The sequence below is a fragment of the Drosophila suzukii genome, chromosome X (assembly GCF_043229965.1).
Source record: "Drosophila suzukii chromosome X, CBGP_Dsuzu_IsoJpt1.0, whole genome shotgun sequence".
NCBI classification, from domain to species: domain Eukaryota; kingdom Metazoa; phylum Arthropoda; class Insecta; order Diptera; family Drosophilidae; genus Drosophila; species Drosophila suzukii.
This window is the reverse complement of record NC_092084.1, coordinates 22,383,892-22,408,469: the sequence shown is the minus strand read 5'-3', so window position 1 is coordinate 22,408,469 and position 24,578 is coordinate 22,383,892. Positions and strand designations below refer to the sequence as shown.

Below are 24,578 nucleotides of genomic sequence, written 5' to 3'. Positions count from 1 at the left end.
TATTTAAAGGTTGCATTGATATCATTGGTTCTGAAATTGATATTTATTATTAACTTGCTTATTAAAAAATATAGTTTAATTTTAGGCGTAGTCCAGTTTTATTTTGCTCGTTATTTATTATTAACCCATAGCTTTGGTTGAATGTTTCCAATGAATTTCTAATTTAAAGTTTAATATAATCTGTTGTATTCTTTTGGAAATCTTAGCGTATTTTCTGTATATCCCGTATAGATAAGTTTGGGGCCACTTAGCGAATTGGCGGACATATTTTTAGACATAGCCCAAATAGTAAAAAACAAGAGCACAACGACCAAAAAAAAGAGGGAAAACGAATAAAAACCGACGACAAGAACGCAGAGGCTATAGAGAATTGAGGAAAAATGAGAGAAATTCATTAATAAAAGACAGCAACAAGAACAAGAGCAAAAATTAAACGGCTGCCATCAGGCTTTCCCCTTCTCTTAGCCATTTCCCTTTCGTTTTGCCCGCTTTTCCTTGTCCGGCACAGCTGTGATCACAAGAAACGAAAAGAAAAGAAAAGAGAAGAAAAAATTCGGAAAATGAAAATGAAAATTATTACATATGCGTAATGGGTGTTTTGTTGTTGTTGTTGTTGCCGCTGTTATTGAACAAGATTTCCCGAGCAACATCTACAACAATTTTGAAAGCGGCAACTTTGACGAAGGTTTTCCTTCGGCTTTTCTTTAAAATACCCTGGCCACGCATAGCATGGGCCAAGGAATGATGGACTAAGGGATAGAATTTTATTGAGTTAGGATTTTCTTTTCCCAAAATACATATATAATAATAGTAGTAATATGTAAAAGTAGATAAACAGTTGGAGTACCTATCAATCAAAATAGTACCTACGAATGGTATAATTATTATCGGATTTAGCTCTTTTCAGGGGTATTGCCCTAGTATTAATTGCCATTCACTTGATTTTCCTGCTTTTTCTTTGCTTCGCCGCTGTCTCATTGAATTCTCTAGACTTCCAATACGCCCATCTCTTTCTCACACTATGCAGCCGTCTCTTTCTATTGGTGGCTGGCAAAGTTTTGCATTATTTTCATCGCGTCTGGCGCTCTTCTATATCCCATTCCCACATATGTGGCTCAAGGCTATCCTCATAGACGCACTTTCAGCGCCCTCGTCGATTTCTTAGTCTTATTTCTCGTTTTCCATACATTTTGGTTGCTCTCGTTTTGGTTTTCTTAATTTTTTTCACCATGTTGCCCTCATAAATTTGGGCGAGCCAAACAAAATGTTTGTGGTAAAGTTGTTTTTTTTGCGAGGGCTTTGTTAAGGGACTATTCCAAAATTCAGATGGTAACTAACATTATGATTGACCCTTCAATTGATATATTTAAGAAGATTTTGCTTTTAATTGTAAGGATTAAGATGAAAGAAAAATTGTTCAAATTTCTATAATTTTATACCAATAACATTTCTGGAATAGCTGTGTTTATGACAATTGCTTATTTGATTTAATGATATTTAATTCTAGAGTTTTCCGTTTTTACAAATCTATTATTTATGCTATCTACAAAAAATCTAACAGTATTTTTTCCAATTTCAATTCAGGCTTATAACTTTTTGAAAGCTATTAGTTTTATAACCTTGATTTAATTTCCTTTCCATTTTCGCCCTTTTTATTTGAGCCATTTAGTTTTGTCTCCATCCGGATTCTCAAAGAGATTAAATTTTTTTCATTTTTTCTTCCATTTATTTCAATAAAATTAAGCCAGAAGTTTTTGTTGTTAAACCGAAACTTCCTTTTACGATTTTCCTGCTTTTGGTTAGCTTAACTGCTTTCCGCCTCCTTTGACCACCCATTTCTTTTGTGTCCCGAGCAACAGGTCCTCTCGTTTCTCGAATTTCTTGTTATTTATTTGTCTTTTTCTGTATTATTTTCATTTTCCACCGCATTATTTTTGGCCGAATGAAAGTCGACCAAAGGCCTTTTTGCATTGTGCTGGATTTTCCCAGCGATTTCCCGTGGAATGTGAAACTAATTGCAGCTGGATTTTGGGTGGGTGGAAAACGCAATGGCATACAACTAATCAGAACGGAAAAAGAGCAGAAAATTCTGTAAATGGGAATGGGTTTTTCTGGCGGGGAAAGAGCCAAAAGAAAAACGATTTCAATAAATGTCATAAATTTGCCCGACAACTTTACAAAGGGGCCGGGGGAAGTGGAAAAGCAAAGGAAATGGCTTTTCCCCCGCCCCAGCCCCTCTTTCCTCCCTGATTATCGTCTGCTTTGCTGTCGGCTTGTAATCGCTTTCATTACAGCAGAAAAAAAAAAAAGGAAAAAAGAAAAACGAAAAACGAAAAAGAAAACTGACCAAAAATAATAAAATAAAAAAAGCAAAGCGAGAAAGGAGCAGAATGCAAAATGCCATGAAAATGGAAAACCAACATGGCCATTTCCACAAAGAAAGAGACGGCCAGATAAAGTACTGCTTTCACTTTTTGGCTTCTACTCGTTGCCAGTAATTTATTTGATTATATTTTTATTTTTTATTTGGTAATGATGAATTTAAACTGCCGTCTTGTTGTAGAATATATATCTTTTATAAATATCTTAACCACTTTACTGCGGTTTCTGTGGCGTTTTTCCTTATCTTTTGTGTACATTTTTTGTGCGATGCGGCCACTGCAGAAATTTGGGCCACAACAAAGCCAAAGATGTAAAGTGAAAAATCTCATTTATATATAGGTGTGTTGTGTGTATCTGCACATTGTGATGGTAGCTGTCGGGTATATGACCTGGATGCGGTCCGAGTCTTAAGTGAATGTTTCAGGAAATGCAAAACTATGATGTGCAACGGAGCTGGCAATTAGCTGAAAATTATTCCCAATCTCGGGAAATTAAGATGTTCCCATAGATTGTTATCATAAAACAAACACTATCATTTGGAACATTGAAACAACCAGGAAAATATTTTTTAAACATATAGCGGGACAAATTATATTGAAAGAACATATGTTGAATTTTTTTTAAATTCCACTATCGACAACTATTTTAATTATAATTAAAAATATCTTCTTATATTTTGATTTAAGTTTTGAAGTAAAAAAATATTAAGCTCTTTATGTGATAATTTTTTGGTGATCGCTAAGTTACATATTTTTGAAAAAATTTAGCTGTCTATATTATTTTCCTACACAGAGAAAAAAAAATACCAAAACTGGTCATCAATCGGGTATTTTTTCATATCAATTTTGATCCCTTATGTTGCCATATCATATTCATATTTTCGAACATATGACATTGATATTTTCGAACATGTCAATTTGGTATTTTTCATACCAGATTGATATGAGCACATATCAAAGTTGTGACCAAAGTGTGGTATTTTTTAATATCCAACTGATATGCTTTCATATCAAACTGATATTTTTTTGTATCAATTTGACATTTCTTTTCTGTTAACATGTTATGTTTTTCCATATCAAAATTATACTTTTTCATAAGAAACTAATATTTTATCATATAAATTTGTGCTTTTAATCATTTTAACACGTTATGTTTTTCTATATTAAACTGGTATTCTTTCATATCAAACTGATATTTTGTCAAATCAATTCGACACTTAACTCATACCCAGAGAAACAAATTTGTAGTTTTATTTAAAATTTATTTTCTAGATTAACATATAGAACCACAAAAATAAATTATATACACACTGATTAAAGTTAATAATATTTAAGCTAGAAACCATTAGTTAGAACTAATAATGTCACCTTTTCTTTATATGTTGGTGTCGTATCCCCTGCGCAGACATCAATGTGCTAAAATTTGAAATTATTACAACCTATTATGAAAATATTAAAAATTAAACTTACTTGTGCTCACTTCCATTTTTGGAGCTTCTCGCGGAACTCGGATTTCAGACCAAGATGTTCTCTCTTGGAAAATATTAATTCAAGATCTGAAGCACTAATGTACTGCAGCCTTTCGTAGTTGTATCCACACTCTAGGAATATATTGAATATATTAAAATAAGTCTCAACTAATAATGGCTTACACATGTATATATATGTATATATATATATATATATATATATAATATATATATATATATATGTGCAAATATGTTGATTTATAAAAACCTAAAAGCAGGTCAAGCACAACCAAATCGACCTCGAGGTCCGTAAGGAATTGAAGCAAAAGTGGATCCTCCATGGTACTTCGACAAACTAATGCACAAATAAAGTAATTTAGTTAAAATTGTACATACTTACCAAGTAGTTACATTTATAAGCACCTTAAACTTTTCTTTTGTCACGTTTTACACTAAAATTGACGCAGTAAATAAAAGTGGGACTACCGGATACAAAGCGTAATTATACCGTTGTACACAGAATATACACAAAAAGGACGAATTTACAGTCATACTATTTTTTCGAAGACTTTTCGATGTTACGTTTGATATGAAATCTTATCAACTTGCTAAGTATTCATATCATTATGATACGAATTCATATTAACATTTAAAGTTGATATGATTTCGTATCATATTGATATGAATTCAAATCATTTTGATATGAAAAAATTGATATGTGAAAATTGAGGAGACAATATCAAACGGGTATTGTTCCGTTTTTTTCTCTGTGTAGCTATGCAAGATAAGCCCCTAACGTATATAATTTTAAATGTATCTGTAACTTTTACTTGTAGGTTAACATTGATTATATTTTCAATGTCTTTTACGCAATGCTAATTCCATTAAATAATATTTTCAAGTTCAGACAAATCCATTTCGTTTGAATTTTAAAAATTGTGTAGTTATACATAATTTGTAGCCAAAGAAGATTTATGAGTAATGTAATATGGAATAAAAATGTATCTCACATTTATTATTCCATTACCTGAAATATTAAAGCTAAAAATGACCAAATAAATGCCTAAAGCATACAAATGATAATTATAGCTTGATTTTTTAATAGTCTGCTTGACCAAAAAGTTATGATCAATAAAGTACATTTAATTTTTTTACAGCGAGTTCCCCAAGGAAAATCGCTCTGCAAAAAATATTACATTTGCCCCGCTGGGCATCCATTGAGTTTTACCAATTTGCTAAATACTTTCCCTCCATGGTTTCATATCATGTTTGGCATTAAAATGCACTTGCTTTTCAGCATGCAAAATATCCATTATTTGCCTACTTTGTGTGCGGAAAATTCAAATATTAAATTGGCGGACTGCATTGTCAACGGAATATTGTTGAAATTGTGTCTAATCTTTTGTGTATAATACGAGGTATTCGTTTTTCTTTTTTTGTTGTTATCAGGTATACATATGTATGTACATACCGGTGCCTGTGGGTTAAATTAGCGAAATTACAAAACAGACAGCCATCGATGTTACACAAAAATCCATTACTAAAGGTGGACTGCGCTGTCGCAGCGACGCTGAGATGACGGCGACGTTGACGTTGACGTCAACCTTCGCAGCAAACTAAAAGAATTTGGTTCAAGTGCCAAATGAAATATTGACTAGGCAACGAGCACTGCGAAGATGAGACTCTGAGACTCGGAGACTCTGAGACTGTGAGACTGTAAGACTAAGAGATTCTGAGTCTGTGGGTCTGGGAGTCTCTACACTCAAAAAAAAAATCACCATAAATATTAGAAAATCGCCCGTGATTTCAAAACGCCATTGAATTAAGAAATATTTTCTTGATTATAGAAAAAATACCTACAATTTAAGGAATTCACCATAATTTTTTTTTTTTTTTTGTAATAAAGAAGAGGAAGAACCGTATTATTTTCTTAAACTAATGGCGAATTTTTCTTGATTTTTTCTTGAAATAATGGTAAATTTTTACTTAAATTTAGGAAAGAAATACCCATATTTTAAGAGAAAGTGACTTTTTTTTATACATTTTGATGGTGGTCTAGCTGGTAAAGACGTCCGGTCAATATACAATCGAACAAAAGTACCTGGTTCGAGCCCACGCCACAACAAGTGTACCCTTTGTTAATTTTTTTTTTTTTTTTATATATTTTTTGTAATATTTATTCTTATTAGTTTCACTTTTCTATTTACCAAATTGTTTAAACGGTTGTTAAAAAGGTTTAGATTAGAATAAACGTAATTGGTATGCGTAAAGCTGGACCAAAAACACCTAGCCCTCTTTAGTCATTGTATGATAAGAAGCGCGCGTGGCCGAATGGTTAAGACGTCTGGCTATGGTGTGAGCAGTTGCGGGTTCGAGTTCACGCCGGGGTTGTCTGAGGTAAGGATTTTTCCATTTGTTAGATTTATTTATATGTTTATAAAATGTATTTATATAAAATAAATCTTTAATAAATTCAGGTAAATATAAAAATTTTCAGACTGTATTCCCATGTAATAATTGCCATTAAAATTAGAAACGGTTTTATCCATTTAAAATCCAAAATTGGTATACAAAACCAACCAAATTCCTCAAAAGTGAGGTGTAAAATGTAAAATGTAATGTAATCTTACATTATAAATATTTTTTTTCTTATTTTAATAAATTTTTCCTTAATTTTAAGGTTTTTTACCATACATTTTAGAAAAATTTGTCATTATTTCCAGAAATGGCAAACCATATGTTCAAGAAAATTATTTATTTAAAATAAAGGTGAGTCGCCGTTGGATGAAAATCATAGGCGATTTTCTTGATTTAAAGGCGAATTTCTTGATTTAAGGGCGATTTTTTTTTTGGGTGTAAGAATCTGGGCATATGGCGGCGCGTGTGTGACCAGCTCCTCCCGTTCCACCAGCTTTTCCCCAAGTCAACCCAATCGCCAACGCACATCGCGTTGTTGCTCTAAAATAATAATAAACATGGCAAATATTTATTCCTTATAGACTACGCGGTAGCATTGGCGGGGCATAGTGGTTTCCGAAATGGGCTCTACGTTCTTGTCTCGCATTTAATTGAAACATAAAGATAATTAAGGTGTCTGGTGCGCAGATGGTGCCATATCGCTGATATTCTTTATGACTTCTCTTAATTCGAAGTTAATGAATGGCGACTGGCTATGGGCATTGAATGTACCTACTACTGGGTTTTTATATAACTTTAAAAAAAAAATTAATAAATAAATAAATAATAAGTTTGTAAAATGGGTCAGTACAAAGAATGAAATACTTATAACAGAGAAATAGGTATACATAATATTATAAATAGTTAGTTTGTAAAATAGATCAGTACTAAGAATAAAATACTTATAACAGAGAAATAGGTATATATAATATTATAGAGTGGATAGGCCTTTTTTCTGTAACTGAACATTATTAAAGGTGACATTTTTTAACCGTTTTAAGAGCATAGTTTTAAAACGAAGCATACAACAAAGATTTTTAAATGTAAATAAGCTTCTTAAGGTATATTAAAGGTTTTATAAGGATTACCTTTTATTTGGCGCAAGTATACTTTTAGCTATAAACTTATCTATTTAAGCATACATTTTTTTATAGACACATTTAAAAATATATTTCATGTGGATGGATATTGATAGTCAGAAAAAATCCCATTTAGAAACTTATAAAATATTAAAATATGTGGGTTCTATACAGGTTCTAGTGTTATTGGCGTTTGTGCGCAAGAATCTCTAGAATCTGCCTGCCTAATCTCAACTTTCTAGCTTTTATAGTTTCCCAGATCTCATAGATGTTTATAGGGGTAAAACTCAGAGGGTGTCTAGATAGTCGATTCTGCGGTTTTTCCGAGCTCATCGCGTGTTCAGACTGCGAGAGCATCCGAGCAGCTCGACGCAATGCCTGGTGTTGCTGGTGGGCTGCTGTTGCTGTTGCTGCTGTTGCTGTTGCTGCTGTTGCTCGTGATGTTGCTGCCGTGCTGATGTTGCTGTTGGCACTGTAGTTGCGACAACTACATAAACAGCTGTCATGGCCCTGCGACCGCTGCAGTCGCCACTTCTGCCCTGCTCTTCAGCTTTTTGTGAGCGTTTCTCCCTCTCCCTCTTTCTTTGCCCCCCTGGCGGCCCTCTCTTTCTTTCTTTCTATTGCTTTCTATCGGCCTCGTGGCGTCTGCTTCTTTCTAATAATAAATTGCCAAAGAATTTGTGTTTGCCTGCAGCGGCAAACATGCCTGGTTTTTTTTATATTTTATTTTGCCCGCCTGCCTGCCGAGCATCTTTAAGGTGCAATATCCAAGTCATTTTTCACTTTCACTTTTTACCCGTACGTAATTTTCCCGGCCTTTGTTTTTGTTGCCAGCGATAATCAGCTTTAACATAATGTGACTTTCCGAGCACTCGGGGAATTCTAGTTGGCTATAAACTTGCATGGCTTGTGAGGTGCGTCAAGGTTGTATACCCACAGTGTCTATCATTTTGTAAACTAAATCATAAACTTAAAAATTTCAAATGTCTGGAAGTATTTTATAATTATTACCAAAAAAAAAAAGCAGGGAAATGGCGAAAATCTTGAGACATTAAAATATGAGTATTATATTGACAAGTGTGTATGTATTAAGCAGTCTGTCATTTAATATTTGCATATTTACTATTTATTTTTTTCAATTTAACTCTAATTATATTTATACTTTTAAATGGAATTACGTTTCCCCGTATTTCCCCTTTGTGTAAAAATCGCATCGATTACATGTATTTATTAATTTGTTGAATTAAGAATTTTAATTGCACTTAGCACTAAATTCACAGGAATTTATTTTTAATCAGTTATCTGCTATACATTTTCTAGTCTTAATGTCTTAATTATTTTTTTTTACAATTAAATCTATAAGATTTTCATAAGTTTGCTATTTTTGAAAACAGCAGCTGTGATGTTAATATAAACAATTTAATAGTTGACAATTTTTATATTTTTACGTATATTGGCAAAGGGTAAAATAATTTTGGTCTGAAGATTTAGTGACATGGCGAATAGCATTATTTTAGGCTTACCCTGAACGGGATAATAATAGGGTTACAAATTAAACATTTTATTTTTTTTATGTTTATCTTAATATATAAATATTACTTATTCACATTTTAATTTCTAAAATTGGCAAGGGCTTGATGAAGCTTACTTATGTTACTTAAAATAGTTTTATATGTTTTTTGGACTGCAATATTTTATTATTCAGATCTTTGTTGGCATCGAATGTAGTTGTTGTATTTGGACAGTCATTTGAATTTCCGTTCATGTACTTCTTTGGCTGACTGTGGCAATTCTTGGAAATTTGTGCCGCCAAAAGTTTTCGTCATCCTCTTGATCGTGAATGTTCTTAATTGAATTCGTTTGCCAGCACCGAGAAATATGTGATGAAAATAAAATAAAATAATATTTGAAATTCCCATTCGCAAATTGTGCAAGTTGTACGTGTTTGTTGCTGTTTTTGCCCTAATTGTTGTTGCTATTGCCGCAGAGGACAACAGTGGGAAAGTGGGAAAAATGAACTGAGCTGCAGAAAGTTTTTCCTTTCCGTTGAGCGTTTTTCAATTGCTCCGAAAACTATTTTACTTACGTTCAACTTTCACTTACCAATGGTGGCAAACTTTCCACGGTAACTGTATGCCAGCGAGCGGGGATCAAGGGAGGACCACTATATGGCTTTGGAGTCCAAAATAATACAACCTAGTAATGGGGTCTTTAAAAAGATATGATAGTATTTTGGTTCTAATTGAAGCTCAGACAAAAATGTAAACAATTTTATAATGGTAGTTGTGTTAGTCTACATTTTTTTTGGGTATATAGTAGAAAGCATTTGAAAAAGTTCTAATTTTTAAGGCACTAATTAAGTTAAATTGAAATTTCATAATAAATTATATGTTAAAGTCGAAATTTTTTTTGATAAAAATTTTTATTCGAGTGTTATAGGCCTTGTCTTATCCGTTTTCGTCCTATTTTTCTGACCACAGCTGTCTGCACTATATGCGTCTGCCTGTCTGCATCGCTTTCCACTGCGAGATATTAATTAATAATTGAAATAACTGAGCTCGTTATAAAGTGAGGCACTTTCGGGCACGAAATACCCCGGCACACAAACACTCCTTACTCCGTAACCACCCCCCCGGGAAAACCGTGTGTGTGTGTGCAGTTTCAAGTTTAATTTAAAGTTTAGTTGTAATTTTGAGCATTTTTCGTTGCGAGGGCAATTAAAAATTCAACGCGCAATCTACAAAATGAACCCCCCAAACGAGCAGTGGGCAAAAAACCAAAAAAAAAAGGGGCGGCGGAAAAAATGTGAAAAATTTTTTCCAGCCTGGAGGAGTCATTTGGCAGCTTTCCACGGCTCTCTCTCTATTTATTTATTTATGTGATCTGCCTTAATTCTCGCCGCACAAATAAATGATGAACATTTTCCGCTTAATCTTTTGCAGAATAATCTGAAGTGCATAGTTGGGGGATACGGCGATATTTATGTGGAAATCTAAGGACAGGCAAATTGAAAAATAAATGGCGCATGATTAACCAACGGTCTTTTGCTCGTCGGGATTTTTGCGGTAAGTGTTAAATATGCTTATTAATTAATGCCGCAAAATATCCGCAAAAATCCAATAAAATTAAGCGCCTAAAGCCGCAAATATTCGAATCGCGTGGGAGTTTGATGTTTGCTTGTAAACCATAAATTAAGCGGCCGCAAACAATTGCTCTTGTTAGTTTCACAAGCGCATTTATTAATGAAATAAAATATTAAAAAAAAAAAACGAAATTGTTAATAAAAAAAGCGTGCAATAAACACACGTATTTGATTGGTTTAAATTGGCATTTGAGCTGCTATCTTCAATGGAATTTAAGTAAACAAAAATATTTATATGCGTATTAAATGCATTGTGTTTATGCCATGATTTCGTTAATAAGTTTTTTATTTAAATTGAAAACTTTTTGTGATTTAATATTTGCATACATATGAAAAAGGACCAAGGCTTTATGATTACTTCCCAATTAATTTGCAATGTTTTTTGACATATTATAATTACAGTATTTACATAAATCAATATGCTTACTCTGTATATTTATAGCTTTTAGTTTAAACATCTATATTTATGGCAGTATGACAAAAATAGCTTGCTCATTGCCAAAATATTTGGAAATCTATTTGTATTTACTGACAGATTTATCATAATCATGCGTCTGATTCTGACGCATTTTTGTTTAATCTTTCATTTATTTCATTTCCCTAATTTACTTTTCACTTCAACAATTTAAATTTTCATTAGGAATTAAACAATTTTCCAGCGGAGCCTAAAGCGTTTCTAAACTCTGTGCTTGTTTCATTGATATTTAGTTTCATTTCAATTTCAGAAATTTTGTCTTTTTGTGCTGACCTCTGATTTTTGTACCTCAATCTTTTGTATTTCTTGTCCTCATTATTATTTATTTGCTTAAATACTGTCTCTGTCGAATTTACGTTTTTCACTTAGCCCTAAACAATTGTTAACTTACAACACAAGCAGTATTTACTTACAATATATGTATATCTAATTTCCCCTTTGACTTAATTTGTTTTATTTACAGCTTGGTGTTTTGGGCTTCTCTATTTTATCTCCATTAAAAGACATTTTGCTTTAAATGTTTTAGTTTTTTTCTGGTTAACTTGTGAGTTTTGATTTCATAAATCGTTTAGTCTTGTGTAATATTTCTATTTTGAATTGCCTTCGTTTAGTTTATTAAATTTTATTTTCTAAATTCGAACGTGCAGCTTGTAAAAGCCTGGCTTTAACGCCAGTTTACACCTATGATTTTCGAATCTGAATGAGTGAAACAATTTTGGTTGATTTTCCTTGGCCAGGATGCCGATGCAGCTGTGAGAACTTGTTCCATGGGATGGCGTATCTGTGTGTGTGTGTGGACACACGAAGTATCTATGTTTGTCCCCCCGGACGTATGGGTGATTTTTTTCTTAGTGGGTGTGTGCGTGTGCATTTGGGGCGGCGTGCGTGTGAATACGAATGCGTTATTTTCGCCCAACTGTGCAAAAACAATTCGCGCGCCACTTCGCGCCATAAAAAAAGCCCTGAGATATTTAATACATATACACACAGTGACATAGATATATGCATGTAGATGGCGAAAGCTGAGCGAAACGCAACCAAAAACCCATTTTTGCATTTAAAGTTTTGGGCATTTTATTGGCCCGACCCGTTTTGCGGGTAATGGCAAAAAGTATCCTTAGCCGCGGTCCTTCCATGTTGTTTCAATTTCGCCTCCCCAAATTTTTTGTTCCGTCGGCTATTTTTTGGGCTTTATTTTTTGGCGGTCGTCGAATGCCCCAGTGAAATATGATAAAAGTCAGACGCGACGCAACGCGGCCTCCGCTGCGGCGCTTTGCGTTTTGATTTGTGTTGGTGACCCAAAATAAAAAAATAAATAAGGGGAAAAGGAAAAAGTACACGAAAACATAGGGAAAAGACGTGAAAAAACGAGTTCTTTAAGTACTCTGATCCTATTTCTCGAGCCTTGCACATATATTTTCTTAAATACTTTATATAACATAAGCAATTTAATGTACGCATACTTTTGTCTTGTTTTTTTGTCTTTATTAAAAAAATAAAATAAAAAACTTCTACTAAAAAAATGTGAAGCTTAAACCTTTTAAGAATGATACCAAATTTTTATTTGCTTAGGGAAAATGTTCCCCATGCAGCCTCTCAACTCATTGTGAATAAATGTTAGCTTTGGTCACACTGGCTTTACATCTATAGTAATAATTCCATCTGCAAGTGCAGCCACATTGAAGTGTTTACCTATCGACTAATTATTATGATTAAAATTAGCTTCCAGTGTGTAGGCTTTACTTATCGCGCTTAGGTAAAGTTTATATTATTCAATGATTTTTCCCACTTTAATATAATAAATAAACACTAAACACACCACGATGTACAACGTTTATAGAATTGCTAAACATTTTTGGAATGCTTACCTTTTATTAAGACATTTACGCAACTCACATTCACGGAAATGTGAAGCATACATCAGCGTATATCAATCTGATGTGAAAGCTACAACAAGCCATGAATAACCATCAAGGACTATTTTTCCCTGGCTGATTTAGTGACTTGGGGAGATTTCCGCGAGATTTTCCGGGCCCCACTTGGGACCACCAACGGAATATCAAGGATGCTTATCGACAAATAAATTCTTTACCCTGTCAAGTGCCCTGCACCAGCCCAAGTGGGTGGCCCAGCGGTGGTATATGGCGGGATATAATAAATAGCCTGACATAGTAATGCCACAGACACTAACTCACAACTGTCGCACTGTTGTTGGGGCCCTTCGAGTGCCCGACCGAAAAGTTGACGCCTATAAAGCGGATATGGATGTGCACCAAACTGTGGCATACTTTTCTGCCCCGCGGTCGTGGGGCAACATCACCACCCACTGCCCACTGCCCATTTCTAGCCGCTCCAAAAGTGTTGACAAATTTATGAGCTTGTTTTGCTTTTTCGCAATTTTTGTTCGGCTGATTGAAAGTTTTCTTTATTTTGCCGCCGGGCAAATTGATGACAATTGGAGAGAGGGCCAGACAGCTTAATCGTTCGTGTTCTATATTTAGATATATTTAATAATGGCTTTGATTGATTGCAAACGGATCAGTGTTTACTTTGGCATTACTTTCTGTATGGTTTTTGAAGAATTTCAAAATGTTGAATGACATTGAAGCAGAGTCACACTGTTTTGTTGAGAAAGTGCAGCCACACTATTTTAGATTCAAATTCGATAGGCCACACTTATTTCTTGTATAATCAGTGATATATTTATTAATTGCTTTGGAACAGGTAACAACTATTGCTTTTGAAGAATTTTAAAATGTTGAATGACTTTAAAGCACAGTCACACTGTTTTGTTGAGAAAGTGCAGGCACACTATTTTAGTTTCAAATTCTATAGGCCACACTTTTTACTTGTATAATCAGTGATATATTTATTTATTGCTTTGGAATAGTTAACATTTAACTCGCACTTGCTCAGCTATATTCTTTGAAAAAAAAAAAATTCTGTAAAGCCAATTTCCTTTGCTCAAGCGAGGGCCACACTGGCCAACTTAGTTGCGTCTGGCGCTACAGTTGTCGACAAGGCTGGCCAGACGGCAGGTCTTCAGTTCGCGATCGAACCAGAAACCGCTGGGGCAAGACTGGCGCCTGGACCTCTGCCTGTTGCATATGTAGTAGCGGCGGCAGTGACGGACATCGGCCAGGTAGGTTCCGTCGTCTTGGCCGCGGCAGTCGTGGCGCGAGAGGAGCACCTGGGCAACTGGAACTATGGGAGTATCACCATTATCAGGAAGGGTTTGGTTTGGATTTAAACCGCCATTATCAATTATGTTGTCGTCCTTAGGCGGCCCGCATGTCGTCGTGGTGCACGGTGGGGTTCTGGTGCATGGTGGGGTTCTGGTGCACGGAGGTGGTGGTGGAGTCCTAGTGCATGGTGGCGGTGTCCTGGTGCACGGAGGTGGTGGTGGAGTCCTGGTGCATGGCGGTGGTGGTGGAGTCCTGGTGCACGGCGGTGGTGGTGGAGTCCTAGTGCACGGTGGAGGAGGTGGAGTCCTTGTGCACGGTGGGGGAGTTGGTGTGCACGGTGGTGGTGGTGGTGGTTGTGGTGGATCGCAAGGTGGGGGTGGTGGGCACGGAGTGGTGGTGCAGGGTGGTGGTGGAGGTGGACACGGGGTTGTGGTGCATGGTGGTGGTGGAGGTGGGCACGGGGTGGTGGTGCAGGGTGGTGGTGGAGGTGGGCACGTGGTGGTGGTGCAGGGTGGTGGTGGTGGAGGACATGGTGTGGTGGTACACGGTGGCGGAGGAGGAGGGCAGGGAGTTGGGGTACAAGGCGGTGGTTCCTCCCTAGGTGGATGGGCCAGAGCCTCTCGACAGCCAGCGATCGCCGCCAAGCCGAATGTAATCAGCAGCAAGTGGTCTACAGAAAAAGCACAGAAAAAAAAGAAGCACTCCTTGAAATTTCCGATGGAAGGATATGGCCCGGAGCTACCCACAAACTCTCATGTTGCGTTCGATGATGTTTTAGCTACTGCAGTTTCTACTTCTCTGCTGGAGAACGAATGTAGTTTGCTGCAATCGGGCCTCTTTTTATATCGCTCCGCTGGGGTAACTTTATCTTGGCCGGGAACAAGGAAAGCACTTGAGATCGTTTAAGTGGTACACGAGCCATGATCCCCATCACTCTGCTAATTAACGGGAGTAGGAGTTGTGCGGGCTTAGGGTTCCGGGTTTTGTTCATGTTAACAGCCTGTTTTTCACCTTCCAAGTGCAATGTTTTCGCGCAGTTTGCCTATGAGGCGCTTGAAAAGTATAACTGGTAATATAATTCATTAAATTCTTATTTCTAACCGCTGTAGTCGAGAGCTTCAGCACTTCATATACACTTTACTCTGTTGAGAAATTATCAAATAAATATGCCAAGAGAGTTTTCCTGGCGCCATGTGGAAAATATGATACCTCGCAAAAACAAAGATGATAATAATAAAGATAATACCTCATCCTACACTCAGAAAAATATATTCTATTTCGCTGTCAAATAAAGAATAAACGATATTAAAAGTAAGGTAACACTTAAATCGAAAGATCGATATTTAGGACTCGAGAACGAACGTTTTTGATCTAAAGACTAAAAATGAATAAAAATAAGTTCGACTCAAGATTGTTTAAAGAACGAAAAATACTTAGTTTGAGAACGAAATATTTTGTATTTAGGAGCAATTTTTGAATTAACTACTTGTATTCAAATTCTTTTTGATGACAATTTCAGTTCAATTAAACTTATTTTTAAAGTTAAAATATTTTAAACTTATTTTATATCCAAAACAACAACGACAGCTCTAAAAGCTGAAACACCCTGAAATTCGGTTTTCTGATTGAGTTTTTAATCTATTTGTACTACATTTATCAGGGTGTATGGTAGCTATATGATATGGTAGCTATATATATAAGTCTTCCAATTTTTAATTTTAAATTAAGTACTCAATTTTGAAATACTAAAAAACTGATTTCCCCAAGAGAAGAAGATTTTGTCAATGTAAAATACCCTCTGCAAGGGTATAAATATAATTGTTTTTCTCAATATAAGGTAATTACATGAAAATCGGAGATCGTATCGATACTGATATCGATTCGTTAAAGAAGTAAAACAGTTAACAGCTCATCTGAACTAGGATCAAATAAACTGCTGATGCAGAGACATTCGAACATACACTGATGGTATTGACATTTGGCTCGGGTCATTTGGCCAATCCATACGCAGTCTGTAAAATAGTTGAAATTGCCTGTTAACTGATTTCGCAGGGCCGCCCCTTTTTGGCCATTGCGCCTTGACTCCGGGCCAGTGCAAACAAGAGATTTCGGTTTATGGCCCCGGCCCGGAAGTGTTAGGCCAGGCGGCCAAGTGGCCAAGTGGCCAACTGGCCAAGAGCGGACGAGTGGACAAGTGTCGGCCATTTGGCAGCCGATAAAAATGGCAAAGAGCCTAAGGGGGCGTGTGTGGGTATGCGTAATAATTTCCCCACTTTCCCCCAACCTTTCCTGCTGTAAAAACAAAAAAAAAGACCGCCATATCCCCGTGTGTCCCGCATGTCCTCGACAGCTGTGGGGACGGGGGGATAAAAGCGCTGGACAGTTGGCAAAAGTTTTGTAATTAAATATGGTTGTTGCAGTTAAGATTTATGAGCGATTTTTATACCAATGGGGGTGTTTTATGAGCGAAATGAACAGGAATCCAATGTTTTACCGCTTCAAAATGAATTCAGCCAATAAGCTTTTAGTATTTTATAAGTATGTACATTTATTTTGTTAAAATAAGGTGTAGACATTTTCAAATAGGGCCTGTAAGCAAGAATTCTGACTGACTTGATTTTCTTAAGATATATTTAGAAAAGCGTAGATATTAAAATATTGTATTTTAGTGTGTTTTAAAAAATTTGCAAGGGTGTTTATATTTATATTTATTAATATGAATGAAGACTAAAAATTGAACATTTTATAAGGTTCTATAAAAATATTTATTTGTTTTAAAGTGGAAATCCAGGAAATATTTTAGGAAGTTAAATAAAATACTTATAAATACTTAAATATTTTAGGAAGTTAAATAAAATACTTATCATTATTATAATATATAATTTCAATGGATTCTTTCACCCAGCAGGGTACGCTCTCCATTGTCATATGCCTTCCAGCTTTTAACAATGCACAGAGGCAAACAAAGTAGCGATGACACAAATCTGGCCACATCCCATCCCCTGCTGCCCTTTGAACCCTCGCACTGCGATCGTAAATAATTATTTATTTAAAGTGTAGAATATTTCCAAACGGCATAAGCAAACAGAATCAATTGTTGTCGCATTGGAATATTTATGCATGCATTTACATTCCGACATCTGTTGGGTTCTCGAGGTGACCTTTTTTTTTGACATTTTTGAGTTGGGCATTGTTGGTGCTGTGAAATTATGTGAGTTGGATTTTAATTTATATTCAAAGAGTGGAGTGTTTTAAAGCCCGCATAAGCCCAAAACTTTCATTCGTTATGGTTCAATTGGATTGAGTTTAATTCACTTTGTTTCATTCACTTGGCACTCGTAAAGCTACACCCTCGCCAGCAAACACGACTTGGCCATTTGCCGAGCAAAATTACTCATACGCCGCGTGTGATGTGAATATTAAAAAGCAGCAAAGTTTATGATAAATCCGCCTTTCTTCGTCTTCCGTCTGCGAGTGTGCTGAAGTGTTTATGTATATACTTATATATATATATGCGAATAGTTGGCGAAACAATCTCGGATTATGAATGAACTTTGGCCAGTTGGTTTAGACGGAGATATGCACAAAATAGTTGAGTTTCTCTGAGATTATGAATGAATCACTTTGCGGCTAAAAAGTTGCCTGTGATTTAAGCGATAGCCGAGAAACTTTACAGACGAGAAAGTGGCTCCAAACTTTAAGGAGTTAAATCATTACCAGGACTTGCAGCTTCTTTTAGGTGAACTTTAAGGCCTTTATAATAAATATATATTATTATTTTGGTACTGGTAGTGGTTCTTAAATGGCAAATCTCTAAGAATGTTTTTTATGTCACAAATCCCACTTTAGTTTTCCTCTAGCCCCAAAGTTTTTCCTTAAAAAGCTCTTTCTCCCTCTTTTACTTACTAGTATCTTATCGAATTATGTGGCAAAATGAATATAAAATATATTTACATACTCCCGTGCAGTTTTCTAGGAGCTCACAGGCACGCCAACCCAATTATTTACTTTGCTGCTAAAAGTGGCAGCTTCACCTCAGCCTTTTGTCAGTCAGGTTTTCGAAAGGGGACTTTTTCACTGGGGGGACTTATCTCTGGCCAGCGAGGACCATCTCAATGAATTTGTCGAGCAACATAAATTAAGCACTTAACTGTTGTAAAGTTTTTCCTTAAGCGGAGCCAGCTTCCACCGTAAAAGATGACCCCGCCCAACAAAAGACAAACAGAGACACGGCTCAATGGAAATGCCCATCTTTCTTCTCACACCACACACCCCCAGTCGAGATGAAGAATGGGAAATTAAATTAAGCACACACACATGCCTGTTTGTGCAGGAAAGGATTGGATTTAAGGACTGTTTGTGCAAGGAAATTGTATCAACATTTTCCAGGGCTCGAGTGTGTGTGCTACGAGGCATTGTAAAACTCATTAGTGAAGTGACCGGAAATCTTATGAAATCTACAAAAAAGTAAGAAACATAGTAACAACGAAACCGAAAATAAAAGACAAGCTAAAGGGCTTTAGCTTGCTCTACACTAAAAGAAAGTGTAGGCAAAATGTTTAAAGAGAACAAATATTTGAGTCGTTCTATGTATATAAAGATATACATATAAGAACTAACATGTTGCAATTCCGATTTTGGTCAAAAAATACCCATTTCTTAGTGGTTTTTCAGTCGTAGTTTAGCCAAATCAAGGCGTACAGCTAAAAGACCGACTGTTCTGAGCAGCTCACTGCAAATTCTACCGATCCCCATAAATTTAAGGAGCTTTTATTTTTTGACCCATGTTCTCATTTTTTATAAGGGGGTACATCGGTTTTTTTTTCGTCAAATATACTAATTTTTTAGTGATTTTTCAGCCGTAGTTTAGCCAAATCAAGGCGAACAACTACAAGACCGACTGTTTTGAGCAGCTTGCTAAAAATGCTATCGATCCCTATCAATTTAAGGAACATTTATTTTTTGACCCATTTTCGCATTTTTTGTAAGGGGGTGGATCGGTTTTTTTTGTGATTCCGATTTTGGTCAAAAATACTCATTTTTTAGTGGTTTTTCAGTCGTAGTTTAGCCAAATCGAGGCGTACAGCTAAAAGACCGACTGTTCTGAGCAGCTTGCTAAAAATGCTATCGATCCCCATCAATTTAAGGAACATTTATTTTTTGACCCATTTTCGCCTTTTTATAAGGGTTTTTTTGTGATTCGGATTTTGGTCAAAAATGCTAATTTTTTAGTGGTTTTTAGTCGTAGTTTAGCCAAATCAAGCCGTACAGCTAGAAGACCGAGTGTTGGGCAGCTAGACACCTAAGCTATTAATTTTTATCACTTTCTGGAAAAGCTAAGAAAATGAATACAATTTGATTTGAAGCGGTTTATCCACGTTTTTCTCCCCGTGTGGCTGAGGACTCTTCGAGGTGGTCGAGTGGGTGGTGGCCTGTGACAGGTTGGAGCAGTCATGCATGTACTTCAATTTTTCAGCAGAAATGAGTGCACATTTGACAAAACACACACTCGCTCACACCTTTCGGTGAGCCCAGGAGCCAGCCGAATCCCTGCAGGACATATGTCCTGTCCCTCGGCCCGCATCCCCCCTCCATTCACCCCCCACTTTACATGCTGGTTTTTTTATCAGCTGCCGCTTCGAGCGGGCCAAACTCCGGGCACGAAAATATATATGAAAAGTTTCCGCAAATATGTGTGTGTCCTGCCTGTACGTGTGTGTGCGTGCCGCTGCCACAGTATGGGTGTGTCTATGGTAGCCTAATTCCAGCTCATATTTTATAACAGCAGCAGAATCACTGCATCGGACTACACGGTTTTCTGCCAAGACAGCAAAATAAACCAACAGACAGCAAAAAAAAAATAGAAGAAAAAACAGAGAAAACCGAAAAAAAATCTGTAAACAAGACAGACCTGGACAGGGAACAAACTGTGGGTAGAACTACGTAACTACATACGTGAGAACCGGGTATGGGCCAAAATCAGTGGGTGTGCGAACTACGGATTTAGTGAGCCGAACAAGCTATAGTGGGTTCAGAACCATCCACAAAATGAATAGTGAACACGGCCCTAGCGACATTTTCACTCAAGTAGAAAGCGTACATGTTCCAAGGAAAACAATGTAAGCATTGCTATCAATACCCTAAAGATCAATAAGCTGTATTTCAAAAAAACAAAATAAAAAAGGCATTGCTTTAAAGAAATGTTTTTTGCTTTAATACGAACAGCTTGCCAATTTAACAATCCGCTTTGGATTAACTCACACTAAAATATTAAACGTATACAATTTTCTTTTTATCATATGAAAATTTAATTTAGTTTGGTTCAGTTCAACAAATTGTTTTGAATCTATTATGCAAATCAAGAATTTTAAATTAAGCCCTAACCATTAGTTAGCCATGTCCATTACAATTTCGTGGTCCTACAAGTTCCGAAAAACTAATATTACTAATGTTTTTCTTTAAAAAAAACTTTTGAGCTACCTATTAAATAACATTTCTTTTGTTGCATTTCATGTTGCTTCCATAAGCAATTTTTCTATGCTATTATTATTCATTATTGGCAACAAAGAGTTTGAGCAAAGTTTCGCTTAAAATTGCTATAAAAACAAACGCAATAATAACAATAAAAAAATATAAAGAAAATATTACATTTTCCATATATATATATATTTGTATAGGTATGCATAGTTTCTGTACATATATTTCGAGCACACTTTTGTATGGCAAAAGTTTGAAGAACTTTTCTTTCAGGACGGCCCCGCCCACTCCTAGGGGCGCCCACCTGCAGCCCCTGCCACGCCCCCTTTTTACCAACAGCAAGCCTTGCAAATTGTTGAATAATTGCAGTTGTTCCTTTGCCTCAGTTGTTGTTGCTGTCGTGTGGCAGCTTTTCCATTTTTCCACGTCGCCATCGCGTTTTTGCATGCAAATTTCCCAGCGTTTTACAAGTGCTGCCAACGTGTCACGAAATGTCATTTGTTTTTCGAAGGATGTCAGATTTAAGGCAAATCCTTCATTTTTCGAAATTAATGTGACCATTCTTCAGCTAAATTGATGCAATTTATCGTTAAACGGTAACGTTAAATTCAAAATTAATATGACCTTCCTTTCCTCACACGTATGACCTTGCAAAATGCCAGCTTCGCTAATGTAATGATAAATTTTTATCAAGTCTAATGTGACCATGTTTGCAAACGAAACATGCATGCAACATGCAAAGATAAGATATAAGTACATGAAATAGAGTTGATATCGTGAAGAGTTCGTGAGTTTCTTGAGTTTTCCGCCCATCACGCGTACACCTCAGCTTGGAACTTGTATTTTGCGTTTGTTTCCCTTTTTTTTTTATTTATATACCCATTGTGTTTGTTCCTATTTTATTGTATTTCATTTTATGTTATTTGATTTTGCTGCCTTTGCCTTGCTTGGCTCAATTTTATTTATTTGTGTTTCACGTTTTGTTCGAAAATTGTTTTTAGGTTTTACTTATTTCTTGAAATGTTGCAATCGCAGCAACAAAGCGCTTGAATGAAGTGTGTAAAATGGGTGGATTTTGGGTGGCTTGGGTTGGCTTTTGGGCGGTTTAGGGAAGGTTTAGGGACGTCGGGACGTCCAAGGCGAACAATTAAACTTTTTGGGCAGCGGGCAGAAAAGGGGATTAAACTTAACCGGACTGGATTGGCGGCACTTGCAACGATTTGGTGCACTTTCGCACACTCAAAAAAAAAGAAACAAAACAAAAAAAATACACACACACATTGGCAAGTTTGGGAAAACCCACAACAAATTTGGACTCCATTCAGTTTTTATCTGTTGGCTTCTTTGTACCAAGTTTATCTACATCTCGCCCCGCCGCATTTGCCATTTTTTATGGCGCCCAAATTGAATTGTTAAGCGTGTGGGCGTGGTGCGTGGGCGTTTTGAGTATCTGTTTTTCTTAGTTTTATTTTATTTTATTTTTCCCCTCTTCAGATAATATTATTCGAAAAAAGTTTCGTGCGTGACTAAGCGCCGAAAATGTTGTTCTGAGCACTTCTCGCTCTCTAAGTTTTTTTTTTTTTATGTTTTTCTTTTTTTTTTTGACTAGTTTGAAGAGTTCGGTTTGACCGAAGTTTTCGTTGATGCTTAATATGTTGTTGGTTTTATTTTGGATATATGTTTTCTCGGATGTGTACAAATTTATGGGTGTTGTGAAGTGTTGCAAAACTGAATAAACAACTTTTATTTGTGGTGTTTAAAGCCACAGATATGGAGTGTTTTAATTTGATTTTTGGTTAATATGAATGTTCATATTGTGTACTTCTATAATAATTATGGGCTTGCAGTTCGAAATTTAATTATGAAAAATATTTTATGACAAAGGTACTTGAAATTACCTTAAATCCTAAACGATTTCTATTGAAGTATGCGTGTTGCGTAATAAATAATTAGTAAAAATGTGATATGAAGCCTGTAAAAATGTTGAGTATTCATAGGTTACCTTTTATTTTCAATCAATCAATATAATATAACAGCGAAAAATGGTTTTAAAAGAATATTTTTTTAAGTCAAATTTGTTAAACTGATTGTTCTTCTTTTTAAAAGCAAGGCATTTAAAGTAGATGTCTCAAGTGTGCAAAACTCTTGAGATTGGTGACTGGAGTTCTAGGTCCTAATCGATGATGTTCCCAAGTTATTCATTGGGCTCATTCAATTTAAGTGGCTCCGTAAGGGTCTTGCCCAGCTGAGAGCTAATGAAAACTACGGCTCGACCAATTTTTAGGAGGCAAAGTCGAGACGGCAACAACTTCTTGTGATAAGTGTGCAAACAAATTGAGAAATGCAACAAAAATGGCAACAATTAGAAGGACTAAGAGGCCGGCAAACAGCAACACCAACAAGGACATTAAAATGAATGGCTAGCCGAGGACCCAAGTAGAAGCTAAATACATTGTCCTGCCGTCCAGACAGGTGGACAGGTTTATAGGGGAGAGAATGAGGTAGACAAAGGGCCAAAAGTGCTGAATATGCCTTACAGGTCGTCAGGTGAGCTAGCTGCTTTTTTCCCTATTCTCTGGAGCACTGGAAAAAAATAAAGCGGAGAATAGACTGGGATTTTATTTATATCCTACACAGAGAGAATAATGACGTACTCATCCGAGTTCAAAAGGTTCTTAAAAATAGAAGGACATTTCTTAAGTTGCAAATATTTTTAATGTTCTTGAATCAAGTTGAATTGGCGGTATGTACATTGTTTTTCTCAAAAACTAATCTATTAGTCCAGTTAGTAGTGTATATGTATCAAAAAGTTGTTGAATAAACTCAATTTAACTTTTCTCTTCTCACCATTTCATTCTGGTATTGAGAATATTGAACTTACATGGTTTTTAAGAACGAATGTTCTCAATTCAAGAACAATGTGCTTCTTTAAGACACGGCGCTAGCTTTTAGACTGTCCTTTCTTTAATGTTTATATTTCTTTAAAGCGAAATTGGGTTTTTTGATGATCGAAAATTGTTTTCTCTGTTAGAAATGCCCGCTTACTGGCTCATTTCAGTTCATCAACCCACTTAAGGGGCCAGACTGAGAAGGGACCCAGTTGAAGAACGGGTGGAGAAAGGGCGGAGAAAGTTGGGCCAGCTGAACACATTGATGTATATCCTCCCTTCGGCTAATTGAATGAATACTTGTTCTACACCGCTCGCCATCCCTTCGTCGCCAAATTCAGTTAGCACCTGGAAAATTTGATTAGCCTTTATAACATATGGGTGTGTGAGTGTGTTCGGGGTGTTGGGGATAATAATTCGCAAATGTGGCATGAAAAATTGTTGCTTGTAACTCGCAACGCCATATTCATTTATGCATTTATAATTGCCCAGACAAACGGTTTATCAACCACCAAATGTGAATATGCACACTTCCCACCACTCCCCCCATAAACTGACCACACATTTCAATATATTTGAAAATTCATTGGATTTTGCAGCCACCGTTCGTGGGAATTATATTTTGTGTGTGTAGTTTTTAATTTTTAATGCCCGACGAGCGGATGTTAAAATTGTTTTGGCCGCTGGGTAAAAACGGGGTAAAAGGATGAGATTGGTGGCAAATAGGCAAATAGGCTACCCTCAAATCCGAACATTTGCTCGATCATAACCAGACCAGAACTGCATCAATTTTAATGGGTTTAACTTTGCCGGTGTCTGTTTGATTAGCAAATTGTATCAGAATTTGAAGATTATTACAGTTTGGTGGGAAACTAATTTGGATGATGTTTTGAGCGAAGGGCTTTTGCATAATAGGAAAATGATTGAAATTAAAATTGTAATGACAGCAAGATTTATACGAATTGTTTAAAAAATATTTGTACATTTATATTGTTTAACAGGCTATATAAATCTAAACCACTTTA

At 36.0% G+C, this 24,578-nt stretch overlaps 3 protein-coding genes across 5 annotated transcripts in view; 1 reads left to right on the top strand and 2 right to left on the bottom strand.

Annotated features, from left to right (window-relative positions):
• Positions 1-24,578, bottom strand: part of up (Troponin T, skeletal muscle) — a 324,715-nt gene that overhangs the window by 135,233 nt on the left and 164,904 nt on the right. The gene's annotated exons all lie outside the window — the stretch shown is intronic.
• Neto (Neuropilin and tolloid-like) overlaps positions 1-24,578 on the top strand; it is a 91,623-nt gene that overhangs the window by 864 nt on the left and 66,181 nt on the right. For both annotated transcript variants that reach the window (XM_017067783.4, XM_017067784.4), the window contains exon 2: positions 10,329-10,451. The gene's annotated coding sequence lies outside the window, so the exon portion shown is untranslated. The remainder of the gene's footprint in view (positions 1-10,328; positions 10,452-24,578) is intronic.
• On the bottom strand, positions 13,846-15,074 carry LOC108004749 (uncharacterized). Its single transcript, XM_036821146.3, has 2 exons — positions 14,935-15,074; positions 13,846-14,858 (listed from the first exon to the last, which is right to left on the bottom strand). Exons 1-2 carry the CDS (start codon positions 14,942-14,944, stop codon positions 13,993-13,995), a joined length of 876 nt encoding a protein of 291 aa, XP_036677041.2. The 5' UTR covers positions 14,945-15,074; the 3' UTR covers positions 13,846-13,992.